Source organism: Myotis yumanensis, unplaced genomic scaffold (genome assembly GCF_028538775.1).
Source record: "Myotis yumanensis isolate MYYU_CA2020_CCGP unplaced genomic scaffold, mMyoYum1.0.hap1 SCAF_3, whole genome shotgun sequence".
NCBI lineage: Eukaryota > Metazoa > Chordata > Mammalia > Chiroptera > Vespertilionidae > Myotis > Myotis yumanensis.
The window spans coordinates 207,633,644-207,651,351 of NW_027223754.1; the positions used below are offsets into that span (position 1 = coordinate 207,633,644).

The window sequence follows — 17,708 nt, forward strand, 5'->3', positions numbered from 1 at the left end:
ATGAGGGAGAATGAGAGGTGGAGCCTGGACCCTGGGGGCGTGGCTACGAAGGCATGGAGGGGGGGTCACCATTCTGATTGGTCAGCTCTGCTCCAGAACTGGCTGCAAAAAGTCCATGGACTCCGCCTCCAGTGGCCCCTATCCCTGTCCTGACTTTCAATTGGCTGAGCTTCCAGAGGGCGGGACTCACCGGGGTCTGGTCCAGTTAAAAGGGTGGGAGCGGCTCAGGGCCCATCTCTCGGGTGGAGTCTTCAGACAGCTGGTGCTGCAGTCCCCGAGACCATCCTTCTGTCCTCAGTCATGGCTTGTGTGAGTGCGGGGACCCCGCCCCAAGGCTCGGGGTGGCGTGGGGGCAGACAGCTGGGAGGGTGGGGGCAGCCAGGGTCCTAGGCCCCACGGTGTGGCCATGAGCAAGTACCTTCTCTTTTCTGGGCCCTTAGGGGCCCCATCTGTAAGATGGGGGTGGGCACCAGGGTCCCCCAAGACTTTCTCGGGCTTAAGAATGTTCTGGATTCCTCCAGGGTCTGACAGCACAGTTATTTCTGCCAAGGTCCGACATTCTGCAGCTCTGAGAAGTAGGAGTAGAAAGGGTGTGGCCAGCTTGAGGTGGGGGGAGGCACTTTGATGGCACCCAGGCCACTGTCCCTTCCCCCTCCCCCACCCCAAAAAGCCACCCCCGCTGCAGCTGTTCCCAGTCACCCGGCCAGGCCAGTCACCCTCTGCTCTAGAGAGTCTGAAAAGGCGCCAGGACCCGAGATGGCCGCCCGGGAAGGGAAAGGGGCCTCCCCGGGTTAGTGGGTGGAAGGGGTTCTGTCCAGGCTGGTCAGGTGGGGGCTGAGGAGAGAAGGAGGCGGGAACCTTCCCCAGGCCCGGAGGGAAACCGCTCAAGTTTCTGGCAGAAGGAACCACTCGCTAGCAGTTAAGCTGTGCGTTCAATCTTGTTAACCCCCAGCCAGCCAGACTGCCAAGTCGGACCAAGGCCTCGCTCCCTCCCAAAGGAGTCGGGCCTGTTCCGCGGGGCTTCCTCTCCACCGCCCTCCTCTCTGCAGAGGGGCTAGTGGGGGTCTCCCAGCCCCAGGCCCCTCTTCTCCAGCAGAGGGGCAGACCCCTCCATCCACCTTCCTTTGCACCAACTCCCTCACTCACACAGAAACTGATTCTCTCCATCCGGTCCGTGAGGCACGAGAGCACCCCGAATCCAAAATCTCCACGCTGAACCGCAGAACCTTCTAGACCTTGGATTCTAGAACCTCAGTCGTGTTGCAGATAGGAAACCGACCAGGAAACTGACCCGGTTGGGAGCAGAGAATTGCCCAGGGCCACACAGAGAAAGAAAGGCTAGAACTTGCACCTGATTTCCCAGTTGACGGGGTCAGAGGATCCAGGTGGACACACCCCACCCCCAGGGACGCTGCATCCTCTAACGGTCTAACCCGCCTGGGTGGGGTCTTGCCTGCAGAATCTGGTCGCCAGCAACCTGAATCTCAAACCTGGGGAGTGCCTCCGAGTGCGGGGCGAGATAGCCCCCGACGCCAAGAGGTGAGGGGGCGAAGGCGGGAGTGGCCGGAGGCGGTGGCCGGGTCTGGGAGCCGGAGGGTCCAGCCCGAGGTCAGGTAGGGGCGTGGCCAGCCAGGCCCCACTCTGGCCTCTCCTCTGGTGGCCGCAGGCCAAAGCTGGGTTTTCTGGATGAGTCACTTCTTCCGCGGGATCTGGATGCCTCCACCAGTGCCGCCCCCTCCCCTCCCCACTGGAGCCTCTTAAACTAAACCAGCTGCGGCTCCATCGCCTACCTCGGCCTGCCCCCTCCAGGCTCTGGGCGGGACCTGAGGCTGCAGGGCGGGGAGAGGGAAATGAGAGGGGTGTCACGCCCCATGCTCTCCCTCTGCGGTCCCTCTCTCCTGCGTTCTTCACTCGCAGCCCAGCGCTCAACCTTTCGTTCCTTCAGTCCTTCCTTCACTCATCATTCAGCCAGCTGGTCTGTTTTCTCAGCAGCCATGTGACCGACCTTGGACTAGTCAACCAACTGCATTGAGCCTCAGTTTGTTAATCAGTAACCAAAACAAGGGGTCGGTGGTTGTGTGGAGGATGTGAGATGCCGGATCTCTCAGTGCGGAGATGATCAGCTGACACGATCAGAGCCGCGTGCATTACTCATTTCATTCTTACCAAACCTCAGGGGCCAGGGTTGCTATTTCCTCCACTTAGCAAATGGGTTGTGATTTGTTCATTCGCCCCAGAGCTATTCAGTGCCTTCTGCATGTCAGGCATCGTGCTGGGCACCAAGGATACAAAGATACACAAGGCAGACGGGACACTGGCACTCCCAGAGGTCATCTGGAGGGAGTCTCCCACCGCGGCCAAAGGGCTGGGTCACAAACCACAGTCTGCAAGTGTCTTGGCTGTCAGCGCAGCAAGACCCTAGAGTTCCTTCTTGTGTGGCCCCCATTGTGCAGATGAGAAAACCGAGACCCAGGGAGTGGCAGGGACCTGTTCCAGGTCACACATCAAGGAGGTGGCCGGCCAAGACATAGAATCAGGTTTCTCACCTCCGGGCTCAATGCATCCTCCCAGCTCTCTAGGCATTGCAAGCCAGAGAATGGTTGGTCTGAGGGGGCTGCCGCTGGCCTACAGCTGGCCTCGGAGGCCTCAGTCCCTCCCACCTGTTACCCCCTAGCTTCGCGCTGAACCTGGGCAAAGATGACAACAATATGTGCCTGCACTTCAACCCTCGCTTCAATATACATGGAGACATCAACACCATTGTGTGTAACAGCAAGGATGGCGGAGCCTGGGGGGCTGAGCAGCGGGAGACTGCCTTCCCCTTCCAGCCGGGAAGTGTTGCAGAGGTGGGCTCGGGACTGAGGCTGGGGGCTGGGGGCTCGGGACTGGGGCAGGGGGCTGGGTGGGCTGGGGCAGAGCTGGGTTTAGTGGCTAGAGACCTAGGCCCCACCTTGCCCTTCCTGCCCACCCGCTTCTCTCCCTCCCTCACCTCCTGTGTCATCTCCCTCTCCCAACCTCAGCGGACTCACCGGTGAGGTAGAGCGGTCAGGGCCACAGGAGGAAAGGGCTCTGGGAGGGCCCGTGGCCTGTGGGCCATGGCTGTGGCTGCACCGAGGCTCCCGCTGGGGACACTGCTCACTGCCCTTTCCTCTCCCAAGGTGTGCATCTCCTTCGACCAGGCCGACCTGACCATCAAGCTGCCAGATGGATACTCGTTCAAGTTCCCCAACCGCCTCAACCTGGAGGCCATCAATTACCTGACAGCTGAAGGTGACTTCAAGATCAAGTGTGTGGCCTTTGATTGAAGGCAGCCAACCCATAGCACACAATAAAGGCAGCTGCCTCTTCCCCCTGAACCAGCCTCATGTGTGTGTATGTGTGTGTGTGTGAGTGTGTGAGTGTAAGAGGGCGTGTTCCACTAACTCCCCCAGGCTCTGCCCCTTTCTGCTATCCACGGCCTTGATGCACACCTGCTAAGTGCCAGTGACATCTTCTTCCCCTGAGCCCCCTGGGTGGAGAAGAGAGCTCAGTACATAGTAGGGGACTTGGTGACACACAGCTTCCAACTCTAGTGGGCCCCAGCACACAGTAGGTGCTCAAAAGATGAATAAGTGAAACCAGGGGGAAAGAGGCCAGGACAGACTGACTCATGCCTTGGTATCTGGGGCAGCACAGAGAAGGGTAACTGGGCCCCTCATTTGTTCTCAAGAACTAGAAAGAGCTGGTTTGTTCAGACGGTGGTGAGGGCTGCAGCTGTGTGGCCTTGTGTGCATGAACTGACCAGAGCCTTGGTTATTCACATGCGGGGGGGCTAGGAGCACATAACCAGTGTGAGGATGAAGAGAAATGTGTGAAAGAGGAAGATGGTAAACAGTAGTGGTTTCTCGCCCCCACGGCACTCAAGCCTCTGAGTGGCAACGTGATGCCCTGTCTGTGCCACACCCAGCTGAGCGGGGAATGGGAGCTTGGCGAATCTCACTTCCCAGAACAGCCAGCAGCAGCTGGGGGGCCCTGGGGAGGTCTTGTCTGTCTCCAGCCTTCATTTCCTCACCTATAAAAGGGGGTTATTACTCACACCTGGGCCCTTTCGGGTGGGAGTCCCACCTCGGCGGGTCCCTTAGGACATTTCTATAAGAGGGCCTGGAAGGAGGGAGCGCACGGGCTGCGGCTCCTAAGAGCCACACCCAATCTCCAGGCTCTCCTGAGTCACCCAAGAGGCCACCCAGAAACAGCTTTGGAAATCTGGCTGTGGGAGGGCGCCCTCTGCTGGACGTTGGAGAAAGTGTCCCCTCAACTGCCTTTCTCTGGTTCTGAGAGTTCACTCACGTTGATTCTCCCTAAACTGGCTGAACACCCACAATACACCAGAACCGGGTCTACATGGAGCGAGAGGAAAGCCCTGGGACAGATAAGCAGAGAGACCACTACACGTGGAGGAAGGAAACTGGGCTGGAATCTGACCTGTGTTCAAATTCCAGCTCCATCGCTGTTTGCCCTCAGAGCAGTTACTGAACGTCTCTGAACCTGTTTCCTCATCTATCAAATTGCATTCATACTGGTATCTACCCTATGGGGTGTTGCAAGAATTTGCTGAGATAATGTAGAGAATGTATGGTGCGTGGCACACAGTAAGGGCTCTGTAAATGTTGGTTTCCTTCACCTCTTTTTTTAAAAAATATATTTTTTTATGGATTTCAGAGAGGAAGGGAGAGGGAGAGAGATAGAAACATCAATGATGAGAGAGAATCATTAATCAGTTGCCTCCTGCATGCCCCACACTGGGGATTGAGCTGAAACCTGGACCTGAGCCCTGACTGGGGGGAATTGAACCGTGACCTCCGGGTTCATAGGTCGACGCTCAACCACTGAACCAGGCTGGCCGGGCTCACTCCCTTCTCTGTGTGCCTGGCATTCAACCGGCACTCCGAGTGCATACTTGCCCTCTGGGATCCATTCACTTATCAAAGGAGAGGGTTGGGTCCTAAGAGTCTTTTATGCCTCTGGTATCCCCACTCTCAGTTGTTCTGGGGTCACCACCGCTGGGAAGCACTCCACACCGGAGGAGCCAACCCCGAACTCCTGCAGTCTGTAGGACCACCCAGCACAGATGCATTGAGAACGGAGTGCTACCCGAAGAATAAAGGGGCCTTTCAAGGTGAGAGGCAAACAAGCATTTATTAGAGACCAGCAAGGATAGTTATTAAGGAATCATTAATTCAGGCAAAAGCCCAAACAATATTCTGACTAGGAGACAGAGGCAAGTGGTATTTATGAGACAGGGAAGGAGGACAATTACATCAATAGAAGGAAGGCATTTCTATTGGTGCAGGTAACAACATAGTGATGTGAATGCTAAACAATGTTTTAAATTTTCAGTCTAGTAGTCATCATTCCATGAGTCACGATAACTGCTTTCTTATTATCTCTGCAAACAGTTCTTAGGGAAACAAGGTTGCTGAGGCCCTGTCCAGGGTTACTTTGCCCTGATTTTTACTTTTCAAAGATTTGAGGCATAAGGCAGTTCCCTCTGGGATGACAGCTCTGGCTCCATTTTAAAGTGGCTCCATTTATATGATTGTTTACAGGAAAGTTCAGGCATGTAAGCCCAGTTACTAAAACTCCCCTTTAGGTGTTGTTTCAGTGAATGCCTCAACATCCATGCCTGCATTTCCAGTAGAGGGTTAGTTATGACACCCCTACTCCATACTTGGGAAACTGAGGCATAGAGAGGGGAGACAGCTTGTGTAGCAAACGTGTGGCATGATTATGTGATACACATGTTACATAACTCATTTAGTCCTCACAATCATGCTCTCAAAGTTTGGTCCGTGGATCAGCAACATCAGCTGGTGAAGTGTTAGAAATGCAAATTCTGGGGGTCACTCCTGACCTGCTGAATCAGAAACTCTGGAGTGGGGCCGAGGGATCTGGGTTTCAGCATGCCCCCCCCCCAGGAGATTCTGGTGCACACCAAAGTTGGAAAACCACTGCCTTACAATAACACGACAAAGTTCGCTATAATTATCCCCATTTTACAAACGGCAAAGGCAAGTGGTCCAGCACCCACAGTTGTAATTGGGATACCAGGTTTCTAATCCAGGTAGTTTACTTCCAGAAACGTGATCTTGGAGAGCACCCCCAAGTGAACATCAGAATCAAAAGTAGGATCAGGCCCGGCTGGTGTGGCTCAGTGGTTGAGCACTCACCCATGAACCAGGAGGTCAGCAGGTTTGATTCTCCGTCAGAGTACATGTCTGGGTTGCAGGCTCTATCCCCAGTAGGGGGTGTGCAGGAGGCAGCCGATCAATGATTCACTCTCATCATTGATGTTTCTCTCTTCCATTCTCCCTTCCTCTCTGAAATCAATAAGCCCTAGCTGGTTTGGCTCAGTGGATAGAGCATTAGCCTACAGACTGAAGGGTCTCAGGTTCTATTCTGGTCAAGGGCACATGCCTGGGTTGGGGGACTCAATTGCCAGTAGGAGGCGTGCAGGAGGCAGCTGATCAATGATTCTCTCTAATCATTAATGTTTCTATCTCTCTCTCCCTCTCCCTTCCTCTCTGAAATCAATAAAAAATATTTTAAAAAATAAAAATAGCCCTGACCAGTTTGGCTCAGTGGATAGAGCGTCGGCCTGTGGACTCAAGGGTCCCAGGTTCGATTCCTGTCGTGGGCATGTGCCTTGATTGCGGGCACATCCCCAGTAGGGGGTGTGCAGAAGGCGGCTGATCGATGTTTCTCTCTCATCGATGTTTCTGGCTCTCTATCCCTCTCCCTTCCTCTCTGTAAAAAAATCAATAAAATATATCTTTAAATAAATAAATAAAAACACTAAAAGAAAAAAAAGTAGGATCAACAATCTTTGGTCATTCACTAATAACTCCATATTGAGCACCTACTCTGTGTCGGGTACCGTGCTTGTCTAGAAGGAATGGGGCTGGGAGTCGCCGGGCGGATTTCTGCTCGTTACACCCAGAAGGGAGGGGTGGGGAGACTGGCTGGGGCGGTCCCTTTAAAAGACCAGCTCTAGTGGATGGAACCTCGGAGCGACGTTGCCAGGCGCGCCGGAAGGCTGAGGACGCTACACCGGAAGTGTCTTAGGGGAGCGGGAGCCGCACCGCCCAGGCCTCACAGTTATGGGCCGCAACAAGAAGAAGAAGCGAGACGGCGACAACCGGCGGCCGCGGCTCGTTCTCAGCTTCGACGAGGAGAAGCGGCGGTGAGTGCTAAGCTGGGCCGCATCCCCTCCGGCTGCCGGGCAAGGCCTACGCCATCCCCGCGCCGCGCACGCTCACGCCCGGGCCCTTCCGGCCCCGCCCTCGCGGCGTGCTCCGCGGCTCCCCTGGACGCTCTCGGGCCGAATGGAAGCGGCCGCTCTCGGCCCCGGCCTGAGCAATGGAACCGCTCGCCCCGCCCTCCCTTCGCTCTTCTCCCCGCCTCAAACCACCCAGCTTCGTAGAGCCGGGAGTTCGGGTTTCGGAGCAATGGCTGCGACCTCCCTAGCCCAGCCGGCCGCCCCGCATGCAGTGCTCTCAGATGTTGAAGATAAACGACAAATAAATGACACGCGTGGCTTAAGCCCATTTATTCGCTCACCAGACATGTACTCCTACATGTGTGCCACCTTAGCGTAGGGTAGTGGGTCATGGAAAAACCTAGTGTGGGGGCCCGGAATGGATGGGAATGGTGCCGTCGGTACTCCAGAGCCGGGAAGGGGCCGAGCTCAGATAGATGGAGGGAGGGGAGCGTGGGGCATCCACAGGCCTACAGGGATGGAGGGGTCCAGCGGGCAAATGCCCTGGGGAAAGGCGGTGTTGGTCCTGCAGAAAGTGCAGAGGTCCGAGTAAGGGTGGCCTGAAAGTCCTGCTGGAAGTGGCTCAATTCACCGGGGAGTGGAATTGGGCAGTATAGACGGGCCCACCTGTTTGGGTTCAAAGGCCCGCAGCCCACGCCCTTCACTGTCTCTGTTTCTTGAAGCTGGAAGCCCTGGAGGGTACTGGGTAGAAAGAGGCACCATCTCCCTCTTTTCATACCTCCCCCTCTGTGACCTTGGGAAGTAACCTAGCCTCTCTGTGCCCCAGTGACCCCGTCTGTAAGGCAGGGATTGGTACCCACGGCACAGGTAGTTGTGAGGACCACAGGTATGTTTTGGGAATGGTGTGTGGCACACTGTGGGTGCAATTTATTTATTTTATTTTTTTAAATATATATTTTACTGATTTTTAACAGAGAGGAAGGGAGAGGGATAGAGAGTTAGAAATATCGATGAGAGAGAAACATCGATCAGCTGCCTCCTGCACACCTCCTACTGGGGATGTGCCCACAACCAAGGTACATGCCCTTGACCAGAATCAAACCCGGGACCCTTCAGTCCAAAGGCCGACGCTCTATCCACTGAGCCACACCGGTTAGGACCGAGGGTGCACTTTAGCTGTTTTTGGAGCGAGCCTTTATTCCTTGTATCTCCTGACGCTCCCTTGCCTCTTTCCTGTAGGGAGTACCTGACAGGCTTCCACAAGCGGAAGGTGGAGCGGAAGAAGGCAGCCATAGAGGAGATCAAGCAGCGGCTCAAAAAGGAGCAGAAGAAGCTCCGGGAGGAGGTGCAGAGGGGAGGGCGGGAGAGTCTCACCCCAGGGGACCTGCCGCCTTGGATGCCTGAATGGGGCATCTGCAGGGGTGAGGGGAGGCGTGAGCAGGCCTGGGAAGCATTTGTACAGGTAGAGACACCGTGGGTCCAGGTCTGGGGAAGGTTTAGGATGGGATCTCCTGGCCTTTCACTCACTCACTCTGGAGGTGAGCAGTGCCCCTGCCTGAGGTGGGGCTGGACAGCCATCATACTCACTGTGTTCCCCTCCCTTTTGGTTTCAGCGCCACCAAGAATACCTGAAAATGCTGGCAGAGAGAGAGGAGGCACTGGGTAAGTCCCATCCTTGGCCTGACCTGGAGAATAGCCAACAGGCCTGGGTTTGTTAATCCCTTGGTGGGTGGGAGGATAGGGGTGTTGGGGCTGCACGGAAGCTGACTTCCTTAACTCTGAGGGTCTGGGTGATGACCCCGGGGACAGGAGTGGTCCTTGGGTACCTTTAAATGGAAGTGGCTCAGAGACAAGGAGGAGACCCAACCTCTTGGTAAACAGGTTCTGAGCAGACAGCCCAGTTTCTGAGACCTGGAGGGACTGGGGATAGAGGGAAAGGGGCAGCAGCTCCTGGTGTCACACTGGGCTTGTCCTAGGTGGGAACCGTGTGGGCTGAGGGTTTCCTGGGACACAAAAGGAGGAATCGGATGACTTCTAGCATTTGTTGGCAGGCCAGGCGCTGGAGCCAGTGACCTCCCAGATACTCTCCTACAGAGTAGAGGGAGCATTGCACTCCAGGACTGGGAGGGGCTGAGGCCTGGCTACTTATGCCCTAGTGTTGAGGCTCAGTTCTGTGCTCACCCTGAACAGAGGAGGCGGATGAACTGGACCGGCTGGTGACGGCAAAGACAGAGTCAGTGCAGTATGACCACCCCAACCACACAGTCACCGTGACCACCATCAGTGACCTGGACCTCTCAGGGGCCCGGCTGCTCGGACTGCCCCCGCCTGATGTGAGTGTCACTCCCAGCCCTGGTCCATGTCATGGAGAGTCCAGTGCACAGGGTTCTTTCCCTCTGGGCCTGGACAGAACCCTGGAGTCTGGGGCTTCACAGGCGAACTCCACCACTGAGCGGCTTGGGGAGCTTGGGCTTCTCTTTGCTTTGCCTCTTCCTTTCATCAGTACATTGAGGCTCGCTAATGGCAGCACCTGCCTTGTGGGATTTCTGTGAGGTTGAAAGTGGAGAACCCATTAGAAGCACTTAAGATAGCTGTTTACTGTGGTCACTCCATTGCATGGTAAGCAGCAATAATAACACGGCACATCTGAGTGCACTGACAGTGAGTTTTCAACCTGTGGGCTGTGAGTTATTAGCAGGCTTCTAAGAGCACTAAAAAGAAAGGAAGGAAGAAGTAGCCCTGGCCGGTGTCGCTCAGTTGGTTGGAGCATTGTCCCATACACCAGAAGGTTGCCGATTTGATTCCAGGTCAAGGCACATACCTAGGCTGCAGGTTTGTTCCCAGTCGGGCAACCAGTTGATGTTTCTCACATCGATGTCTCTTTCTCTCCCATCCTCTCTCTCTAAAATCAATAAACATATCCTCGGGTGAGAATTAAAAAAAAAAAAGAATAGAATTATCATTGAATATCGGAAAGCATCTCAGTAAGTTAGTTTCAGTTAGAGTCTGTCTGTCTGTCTGTCTGTCTGTCTGGGTTGTGTAGGAATTTGTATACATGTATATAGTAGGTCCTCAGGTTACGTCAGAGATCCGTTCCTGCAACACGACATAACATGATTTTCGTGGTAAGTCGGAACCCACCTACATAAGCACCTATGTCACTCGCATGGAGCACATACACAGCAGTAATGAAGTGAAACTAAAAAATTAAAAGAAAGAAAACAATTCCTGACCTTTTACTTGTGGTAAATAAATAATAAAAAATATAAAGCACATACGTCAAAACGACGGAACTTTTTTTTTTTAATAAATAAATGGGAGATGGCGACGTAACCACGAAACAACGTACGTCAAGTCCGACGTAACCCGAGGACTGTCAGTACACAGTCACAGGTAAACCACATTTCCTATCGTGGGTTACAGTGTGCTTAAGTCCTGGAGCCACTGCCTTGCCACGTCTGATTATCCACCTTCTATTTTGTGCTCCATCTTCTGAAAGGTCTGATGCAAAGACAAGTTTTGTCCCCGTTTTAGAGTTCTTCCATCTGTGAGTGTTGCGTGCCCACTGGAAACAGGCAGCGGAGGACTCTGAAATACAGCGCTCCCTTGCGTAATTCCTGCTCCAGGGCATACAGAGCCTTCCCTGAGCCCCAGCCCAGGCCTGGGAGGTGGCGAATCGTGCCCCCACTTGATAGAGCCACGATTGCCTGGCCTCCCAGTCCACTGCTCTCTGTGACAGTCTTTGTCCTATGCTTCTTTAGCAAGGGGCCGGGCCTGGGTCTGAGGAGGAGGAGTCATCCATGGAGAAGCCGACCAAAGCCTTACCCAGGAAGTCCAGAGAGCCCCTGCTGTCCCAGCGGTGAGTTTGGCCTGTCCTCCCCTCTGAGCCTTCTCTGCATGGCTGCCCTGGTGATCTGGCCTGCAGAGCCACCGCCCGCTGGCTTGCGGGGAGTGCTGTGGGTGGGGCAGGTATGGGGCCTCATGTGGTCCTCAGCTTCTCATTGTCCCCTATCCCCACTCCAAGAACGGCTGACCCTGGAAGCCCTTCGTACCTGGGGTAAAGACCTTTCTCTCTCTGAGCTGAGGAGCTGGCTGGCCCTCTGGGTCAGAGCAGGCTGCCTTTGGAATGGACTTGGTACTCCCGATATCGTGGGCTTGTCCTGACTTCCTCTTCATGAGCTGGGCTGTCAGTCAACCCCACACAACCTTTCACTTACGCCCTGTTCCCCAAGGTAAACACAACCTTTCACTTAGGCCCTGTTCCCCTAGCCTCACTGCCTCCCACCCTCCCGCAGGATCTCCTCTCTCACGGCATCACTGCATGCACACAACCGCAAAAAAGTCAAGAAGAAACATCCTCGACGAGCCCAGGACTCCACCAAGAAGCCCCCAAGTGCCACCCGTACCAGCAAGACCCAGCGCCGCCGGCTAACCGGCAAAGCCCGGCACAGTGGAGAGTGAGCCCGAGAACCAGGCCTGGCCCCAGCCTGGGCTGCAAAGATCTGTCCCGCCTCTGCTTGGCTGTCCCCGTAACACAGCCTGCACTGACACCGGGGGCTTTTACCCCAGAAGAAGCGGGCAGCTGAGAACTGGCCTCCCTCAGGAGGTACCTTCTGAGCCACATTTGGAGCATCTTCCTAAATGTATACACCACTGGGCCTTCCTCAGATTTTTGAAACTGAGTGCACTGTGGTTTGTCCTTGGCCCCAAGGCCATGCACCAAGGGTAGGCTGCTGGGGTGGTGGGCGTGGTCAGAGAGTTGGGTCCATCCTCACCCTCCACTTTTCCCTGTGGGTGTGAAGAGGCAGCGTCAGGTCTAGGCCCCCTGACCAGGGGTGCAGACCAGCATGACCACTGCTGGAATCCAGAGTCCACCTGCTGCTCTGGAAAGCGGGCAGCTGGGGGGTGAGCAGTGCCAAGCTTGCCCTTTACTAGCTGAGACTTGCAGTCTGTCCCTTCTCCTTGGTCTTCGTCTCCTCAGTTGAAATTGAAATGGTGGGAGCAGATGACTCTTGGAGCATCCCCCACCCCCAAACAGGCAGCTTCTCAGGCGCTAGGAGTGAATAACCTTTTTAAAGAAAATGCATCTTGTCTGAAAGTGTGACCCTTTCCTGAGCAGACCCCTCGGGAGTCCAGCTGGTGTTCTGCGAGGCTTCACACTCCTTCCAGGCCTCCGAGCTGATGAAAGCCACCCTTGTTCCTGCATGCTAGTGACCCCTCACATACTCTGCTGTTCCCCTGACCAAGAGGGTAGAGGAAGCCAGAGCACTGTCTGGAGCATCGTTGACTCCCCCCTAACCACTTACTGGTGATTCTGAGCTGGGGCACAGGGGTTTTGTGTTGCACCCTGGTCAGGACCCTAACACTAGGACTGGAAGGGGAGTGAGATGTGCTCTCATCCCCACTGAAGTTCATGACTAGTGAGAGATGGTCACGGTGACAGGAGAGCTGTGATGAGAGCACTGCTGCAGGGTCTGTGGCTTTGGGATATAGGAGACGCCTGGAGGAGAGGGAGTTGAAGTCTGTGGGGCAGGCCTTCCCCCTACTCCTCCCAGGGAAGGCATTCCAGGAGCAGCCGCACCCCACCATTGGGCAGGCTCAGGAACAGTGGCTGCACCTGGGGGCGGGCAGGTGCTTTCCCATGTCGCCATCAACACCTCTCTGGTGATATCTGATGCAGTTCTGAAGGCCACACCTGGGCATGGGCACGCACAGTTCAGGGCTTCTGGCCAGGAGGCCTCGTGACCTGCTTCTCGGCTCCTTCCACCCGCTCCTCTTGTTGCCTTCTGGTTGTCCCCTCCTGTGCTTGGGTCAGGTGACTCAGTCCCACTTGGTTGCCTCCGTCCAGGGCAGAGCCTGCTACCAGGCTCAAGGCTGCTCTGGTGCTCAACCCAAGATAGCGGAATGTGACCCCAGCCCTCACAGGCCCCTGTGAGCAGGAACAGCTAGGCCTGGGCATCAGTGGACGGCAGAGTGTGGATTTGAATATGGGCCCTGCCACTTGACCGCTGTCTGAGCTCCTCACTCTGCTGACCTCCCTGGGTCTATTCCCATGTGTAGGATGATAGGAGACACCTACCTCCTAGTGTTGCTCTAAGGCTAAAAGGAGACCTGTGTGTGGACCAGTTCTCAGCACAGTGTTCTCCGGTCGCCTTCAGTGCGTGTGCAGTTGCTGCTGACTGCCGAGGCATCTGACCTGGTCTCTTCCCATCCCCAGTGACATGGGGTCATGTATAACTTGTACCTACAACTGGTGAAGTTGGTTAGTATTCTCATCGCTCTTACGCGTGCCACTGGTTCCTCCAGCAGACCCAGGACATTGAGCCTGTGGCTGTGCTAGTCCTAGTGTCGGCTGTGGTGCAGTCAGAACCCTCTGGAGAACTTGTCTTCTCCCAGCAGCGCCTCTCGCCATGCCTACCTTTGGTTCTTTACTCCTGCTGCCCCCCATCTCCTGGGCCCTGTGGGTTGAGGACTCTAGCAGCTTTATCAAGTCATGAGCCTCTAAAGCGGTCAGTAAAAGCAAGCCTGGCCGCTTTGGGTCACTACTGTGCAAGGTAACTACAGGCTGGAGTCAGCCCTGATGGCCCTTTTAGAGACTCGTGCCTTCCTGTCTCTGCTCCATTGGGCCACACTCCCCTGCATCTCTATGTTGCCTGCCAAGAGCATGTGATTCTCCACCAGGCCTGTGGGCAAGGAGAGCTGGGATGACCATTTCCACTTGGCTGAGAGGAAGCTGAGGCTCAGTGGGGTATAGCGGGAACAGAACCTATCCAGCTTCCCCAGATCTCTGAGGAGGGGTGTCCCAGCCACAGGAAACGGCATGAGCAAAAGTGGAGATAAGCAGAATTCAGAGAATACAAAGGAGGATGTGAGGCTGGGACTAAATGGTGATGCTTCCTTGGCTGCCACCACTACACCCTTAGCCCTGAGCCATTCCACAAAGGGGGGCAACCAGGCAGGTCCAGGGCTGGGAAGAGAGCTCAGCACAACCCACCAACCTGCCCCTGACTCCTCTCTCCCTTCTTTCCACTCCAACCTCTGCATCTGTCCTCTCAGCTGAAAACTCTTCCCCAGGCCCTGCATGCTCACTGCCCCATCTTCTCCAAGTCTTCGCTCAGATGTCACCTTTCTCAGTGCGGCCTTCCCTGACCATGCCAGCCACTTCCACCCCCTCCCTGCTTCATTTTTCTCCTTTGTGCTCATCACCGGCCAGCACACTCCATATATTGCTTATTTATCTAGTTTGTGGTCTGTTTGTCTCCACTGAAGTATAAGCATTACAAAAGCAGGAGATTTGATCTTTTGTTCACTGATATATCCTCAGCACACACAACTGACAAAGGTAGGGGCTTCATAAGTATTTAATGAATTTGTCAGGAGGGCCACTGTAAGTTGGCTTCAAATTTTACTGATGGGTGGGAGCTAGAGGGCTGGCATCATATCCGAGCTTCAAACTCAAACCGAGTGCCTACCCCACCATAGGCTCAGAGAGGTCAAGGAACTTTCTCACAATCACAGCCAGGGAGTGCCAGAGCCAGATATTGAACACAAGTCTCACTATTCCCTGTTCTGCTTACAGTAATTGGGACCAAGCAGAAAGCTCATTATTCTTGTTATGAAGCTCTATCTTCGCCTGTTCCATCCTGGGCCAGAATGACCTGTTCAGAGGCTGTCTCTCCCACTGGTCAGTGGGCTCCTCATCTCAGAAGGAGCCACATTTTGTTCACGGTACCATCTCCCCAGTACCCAGCTCAGCATGCTAGGCCCGGTACATGTGGTTGTCTGACTGGATTGTGAGGATGCTCTGTGGACCACGGTAGAGGCAGACATCCAGGGCTTTAGTTGTGCCTCTGCCACTGTGTGACACTGGAAAGTTAGTTAATTTCTCTGATCTTCAGTTGCTATGAAATCTAGATCTTTGTACTTTGTACTCCAGAGTTATGTCTTCATAACTGGAGATTTGGTCCAGGAGCTGCCACATGGTGCAGAATGAAAGTTAGCCTTTTAAAAAATGTTTTTATGCCGAAACCGGTTTGGCTCAGTGGATAGAACGTCGGCCTGCGGACTGAAAGGTCCCAGGTTCGATTCCGGTCAAGGGCATGTACCTGGGTTGCGGGCACATCCCCAGTAGGAGATGTGCAGGAGGCGGCTGATCGATGTTTCTCTCTCATCGATGTTTCTAACTCTCTATCCCTCTCCCTTCCTCTCTGTAAAAAATCAATAAAATATATTAAAAAAAAAATGTTTTTAGTCGAAACCGGTTTGGCTCAGTGGATAGAGCGTCGGCCTGCGGACTGAAAGGTCCCGGGTTCAATCCCGGTCAAGGGCATGTACCTGGGTTGCGGGCACATCCCCGGTGGGAGATGTGCAGGAGGCAGCTGATCGGTGTTTCTCTCTCATCGATGTTTCCTAACTCTCTATCTCTCTCCCTTCCTCTCTGTAAAAAATCAATAAAATATATTAAAAAATAAAAAATGTTTTTATTAATTTTAGAGAGGAAGGGGCAGAGAGAAAGAGAAACATCGATTGGTTGCCTCCTGCAAGCACTCGCAGCCGACCTGGGATCAAACCCACAACCTGGACATGTGCCCTGACTGGGAAGTGAACGGGTGACCTTTCAGACCAACTGAGCCACACTGGCTAGAGCAAAATGTTAGACTTTTTATTTTGTTAAATGTATTTTATTGATTTCAGAGAGGAAGGGAGAGAGAGTTAGCAACATCAATGATGAGAGAATCTTTGATAGCTGGAGTGATCGAGCCCACAACCTGAGCATGTGTCCTGGACGGGAGTCAAACCCAGGACCCTTCAGTCCCCAGGCTGACGCTTTATCACTGAGCCAAACCAGGTAAGGCAAAGATGTTAGACTTTTTAAAAGGAGAGAGCTGTGCATGTGAGTGAACGTCGCATTAGTGGAAATGTGCAAATAGAGGTTGAAAACCCTTGGGTATTTAATTTTATCCTCACAGGTAATATTACTAGCCCCATTTTATAAATTAGAAAACTGAGGCACAGAGAAGTTAAGACTCTCGCCCAAGGACTAGGCAGAAACCAGGTTAGCGGACTGTAAGGGGAATGAACCAAAGGGGAAGATCAGAAGGAGCCATGGAGGATCCAGACCCGGTTGCTCAGGCTTAACATGCAGTGGGTCCCGCGCTCAGAGGCATCTGGGCACCGCCCGCCTCCGCTCCGCCCCTTGTCCCCGGATTGTCCAATCGCACAGTCTTCATGTAAATAAAGAACCTAGAGAGAGCCTATGAGAGGGCGGCAGAGGCGTGGTCTTCCTCCTCCTCCCGGGCAATGCTCTGATTCATTGTTAAAATAAAGAGGCTGTGACCTCCGTACCCAACCCTGGCACCCCCTTGTGCGTGGAAACTCGAGCCGAGGTTAGTTCTGCGCGTTGGAAAGGGATGGAGGGGAGGAGGGTAAGTGGGAAAAGGTAGAGGAGTGAGGGATATGGGGAGGGACTGGCGGACGGGCTGAATGGAGAGAGGTCTAGGGGTCCATTCTCCGGGTGGGGCATCCGTGTCCTCTGCAGGTTTTTCATTGTTATATCCGCATCTAAACTGTATTTCAGAGAAGCATTCTGCCAATTGGTTGTGGGTGGGGAGGAGGAAGCGGGAGCAGTGAGGGGGACATGGAGTAGAGTCCTCTACATCCGCCCCCAGGGAAATGAGCAGCGGTCTCCATCCCAGGAGATACTCCTTTATGTGGTCAAACTGGGAAAGAACTGCTGGGCTGGGCGGAACCAAGTCCCTCCTGGTCTACCACTGGGAGCTGGGAGCAGCGATGCTGGGAGGAGAGCCCAGAGAGGATCAGAGACCCCCACCGGGGGTCAGTGGGTGCCCCCCCCCCCCTCCCCACAGACCGTGCCCTGCTGCCTCCCAGGTCTGATGGAGAAGCCAAGAACCTTCGCCCTGGCTGCCCCAGCGGAGGACATGAAATTCCCCAGCTCTCGGGTGAGATTGGCAAGGAAGGCCTGATCCCCTGGGACGCTGTGGAGGAAATTCTCCAGGTGAGGAAAGTACCCGGCAGTGACTTGGGGTACCATAGGGGCAGGTGTGTTTGGGAATATGGATTCCTCTCGCCCCCACCCCCTCCTGGGGCTCTGTGTGGGTTAGGAGGGCATCTTCAAGTCACTCTTCTGAGTTGGGTCCCCCCGCCCCCACCCCAGGGCATGACAATGGAGCTCTCAGTGGCACAGAAGGGACAGCCACAGGCACAAGTCAGAACACCAGGATTCCTCTTTGGCCAGGCTCTGCCACAAACTTGCTGTGTGACTTTAGGTTCTTACTTTTGATCATGACTTTGTCCTCAACTCTGAAAAGACCTGGCTGGCCTTTTGCCTCCCAGTATTTCCCAAAGGACCTGTGTGAGTTGGCAGTGTGATCCAGTGCCCCTCACTTCCACCTCCTTGTGTGTGTATTGGGGGGTGGGGGCGGGGCGGGGGGAG

The 17,708-nt window shown here is 54.5% G+C and overlaps 2 protein-coding genes across 2 annotated transcripts; both read left to right on the forward strand.

The window, feature by feature from the left end:
* The first annotated feature begins 200 nt into the window (after positions 1 to 200).
* On the forward strand, positions 201 to 3,356 carry LGALS1 (galectin 1). The gene is made up of 4 exons (XM_070411076.1): positions 201 to 309; positions 1,460 to 1,539; positions 2,675 to 2,846; positions 3,159 to 3,356. The coding sequence occupies exons 1-4, from the start codon at positions 301 to 303 to the stop codon at positions 3,303 to 3,305; spliced, it is 408 nt and encodes a 135-aa protein (XP_070267177.1). The 5' UTR covers positions 201 to 300; the 3' UTR covers positions 3,306 to 3,356.
* A 3,706-nt stretch (positions 3,357 to 7,062) lies between these two features.
* Positions 7,063 to 11,924, forward strand: NOL12 (nucleolar protein 12). Its single transcript, XM_070411077.1, has 6 exons — positions 7,063 to 7,219; positions 8,495 to 8,600; positions 8,869 to 8,917; positions 9,446 to 9,588; positions 11,017 to 11,114; positions 11,551 to 11,924. Exons 1-6 carry the CDS (start codon positions 7,137 to 7,139, stop codon positions 11,714 to 11,716), a joined length of 645 nt encoding a protein of 214 aa, XP_070267178.1. The 5' UTR covers positions 7,063 to 7,136; the 3' UTR covers positions 11,717 to 11,924.
* The last annotated feature ends 5,784 nt before the right edge of the window (positions 11,925 to 17,708 follow it).

Coding starts and splice junctions, on each gene's coding strand:
- LGALS1 (XM_070411076.1), top strand. Junction 1,540..2,674: donor ATAGCCCCCGACGCCAAGAG/GTGAGGGGGCGA, acceptor GTTACCCCCTAG/CTTCGCGCTGAACCTGGGCA. Junction 2,847..3,158: donor AGCCGGGAAGTGTTGCAGAG/GTGGGCTCGGGA, acceptor TCCTCTCCCAAG/GTGTGCATCTCCTTCGACCA.
- NOL12 (XM_070411077.1), top strand. CDS start 7,137: ATGGGCCGCAACAAGAAGAAGAAGCGAGACGGCGACAACCGGCGGCCG. Junction 8,601..8,868: donor AGAAGAAGCTCCGGGAGGAG/GTGCAGAGGGGA, acceptor TTTTGGTTTCAG/CGCCACCAAGAATACCTGAA. Junction 9,589..11,016: donor TCGGACTGCCCCCGCCTGAT/GTGAGTGTCACT, acceptor ATGCTTCTTTAG/CAAGGGGCCGGGCCTGGGTC.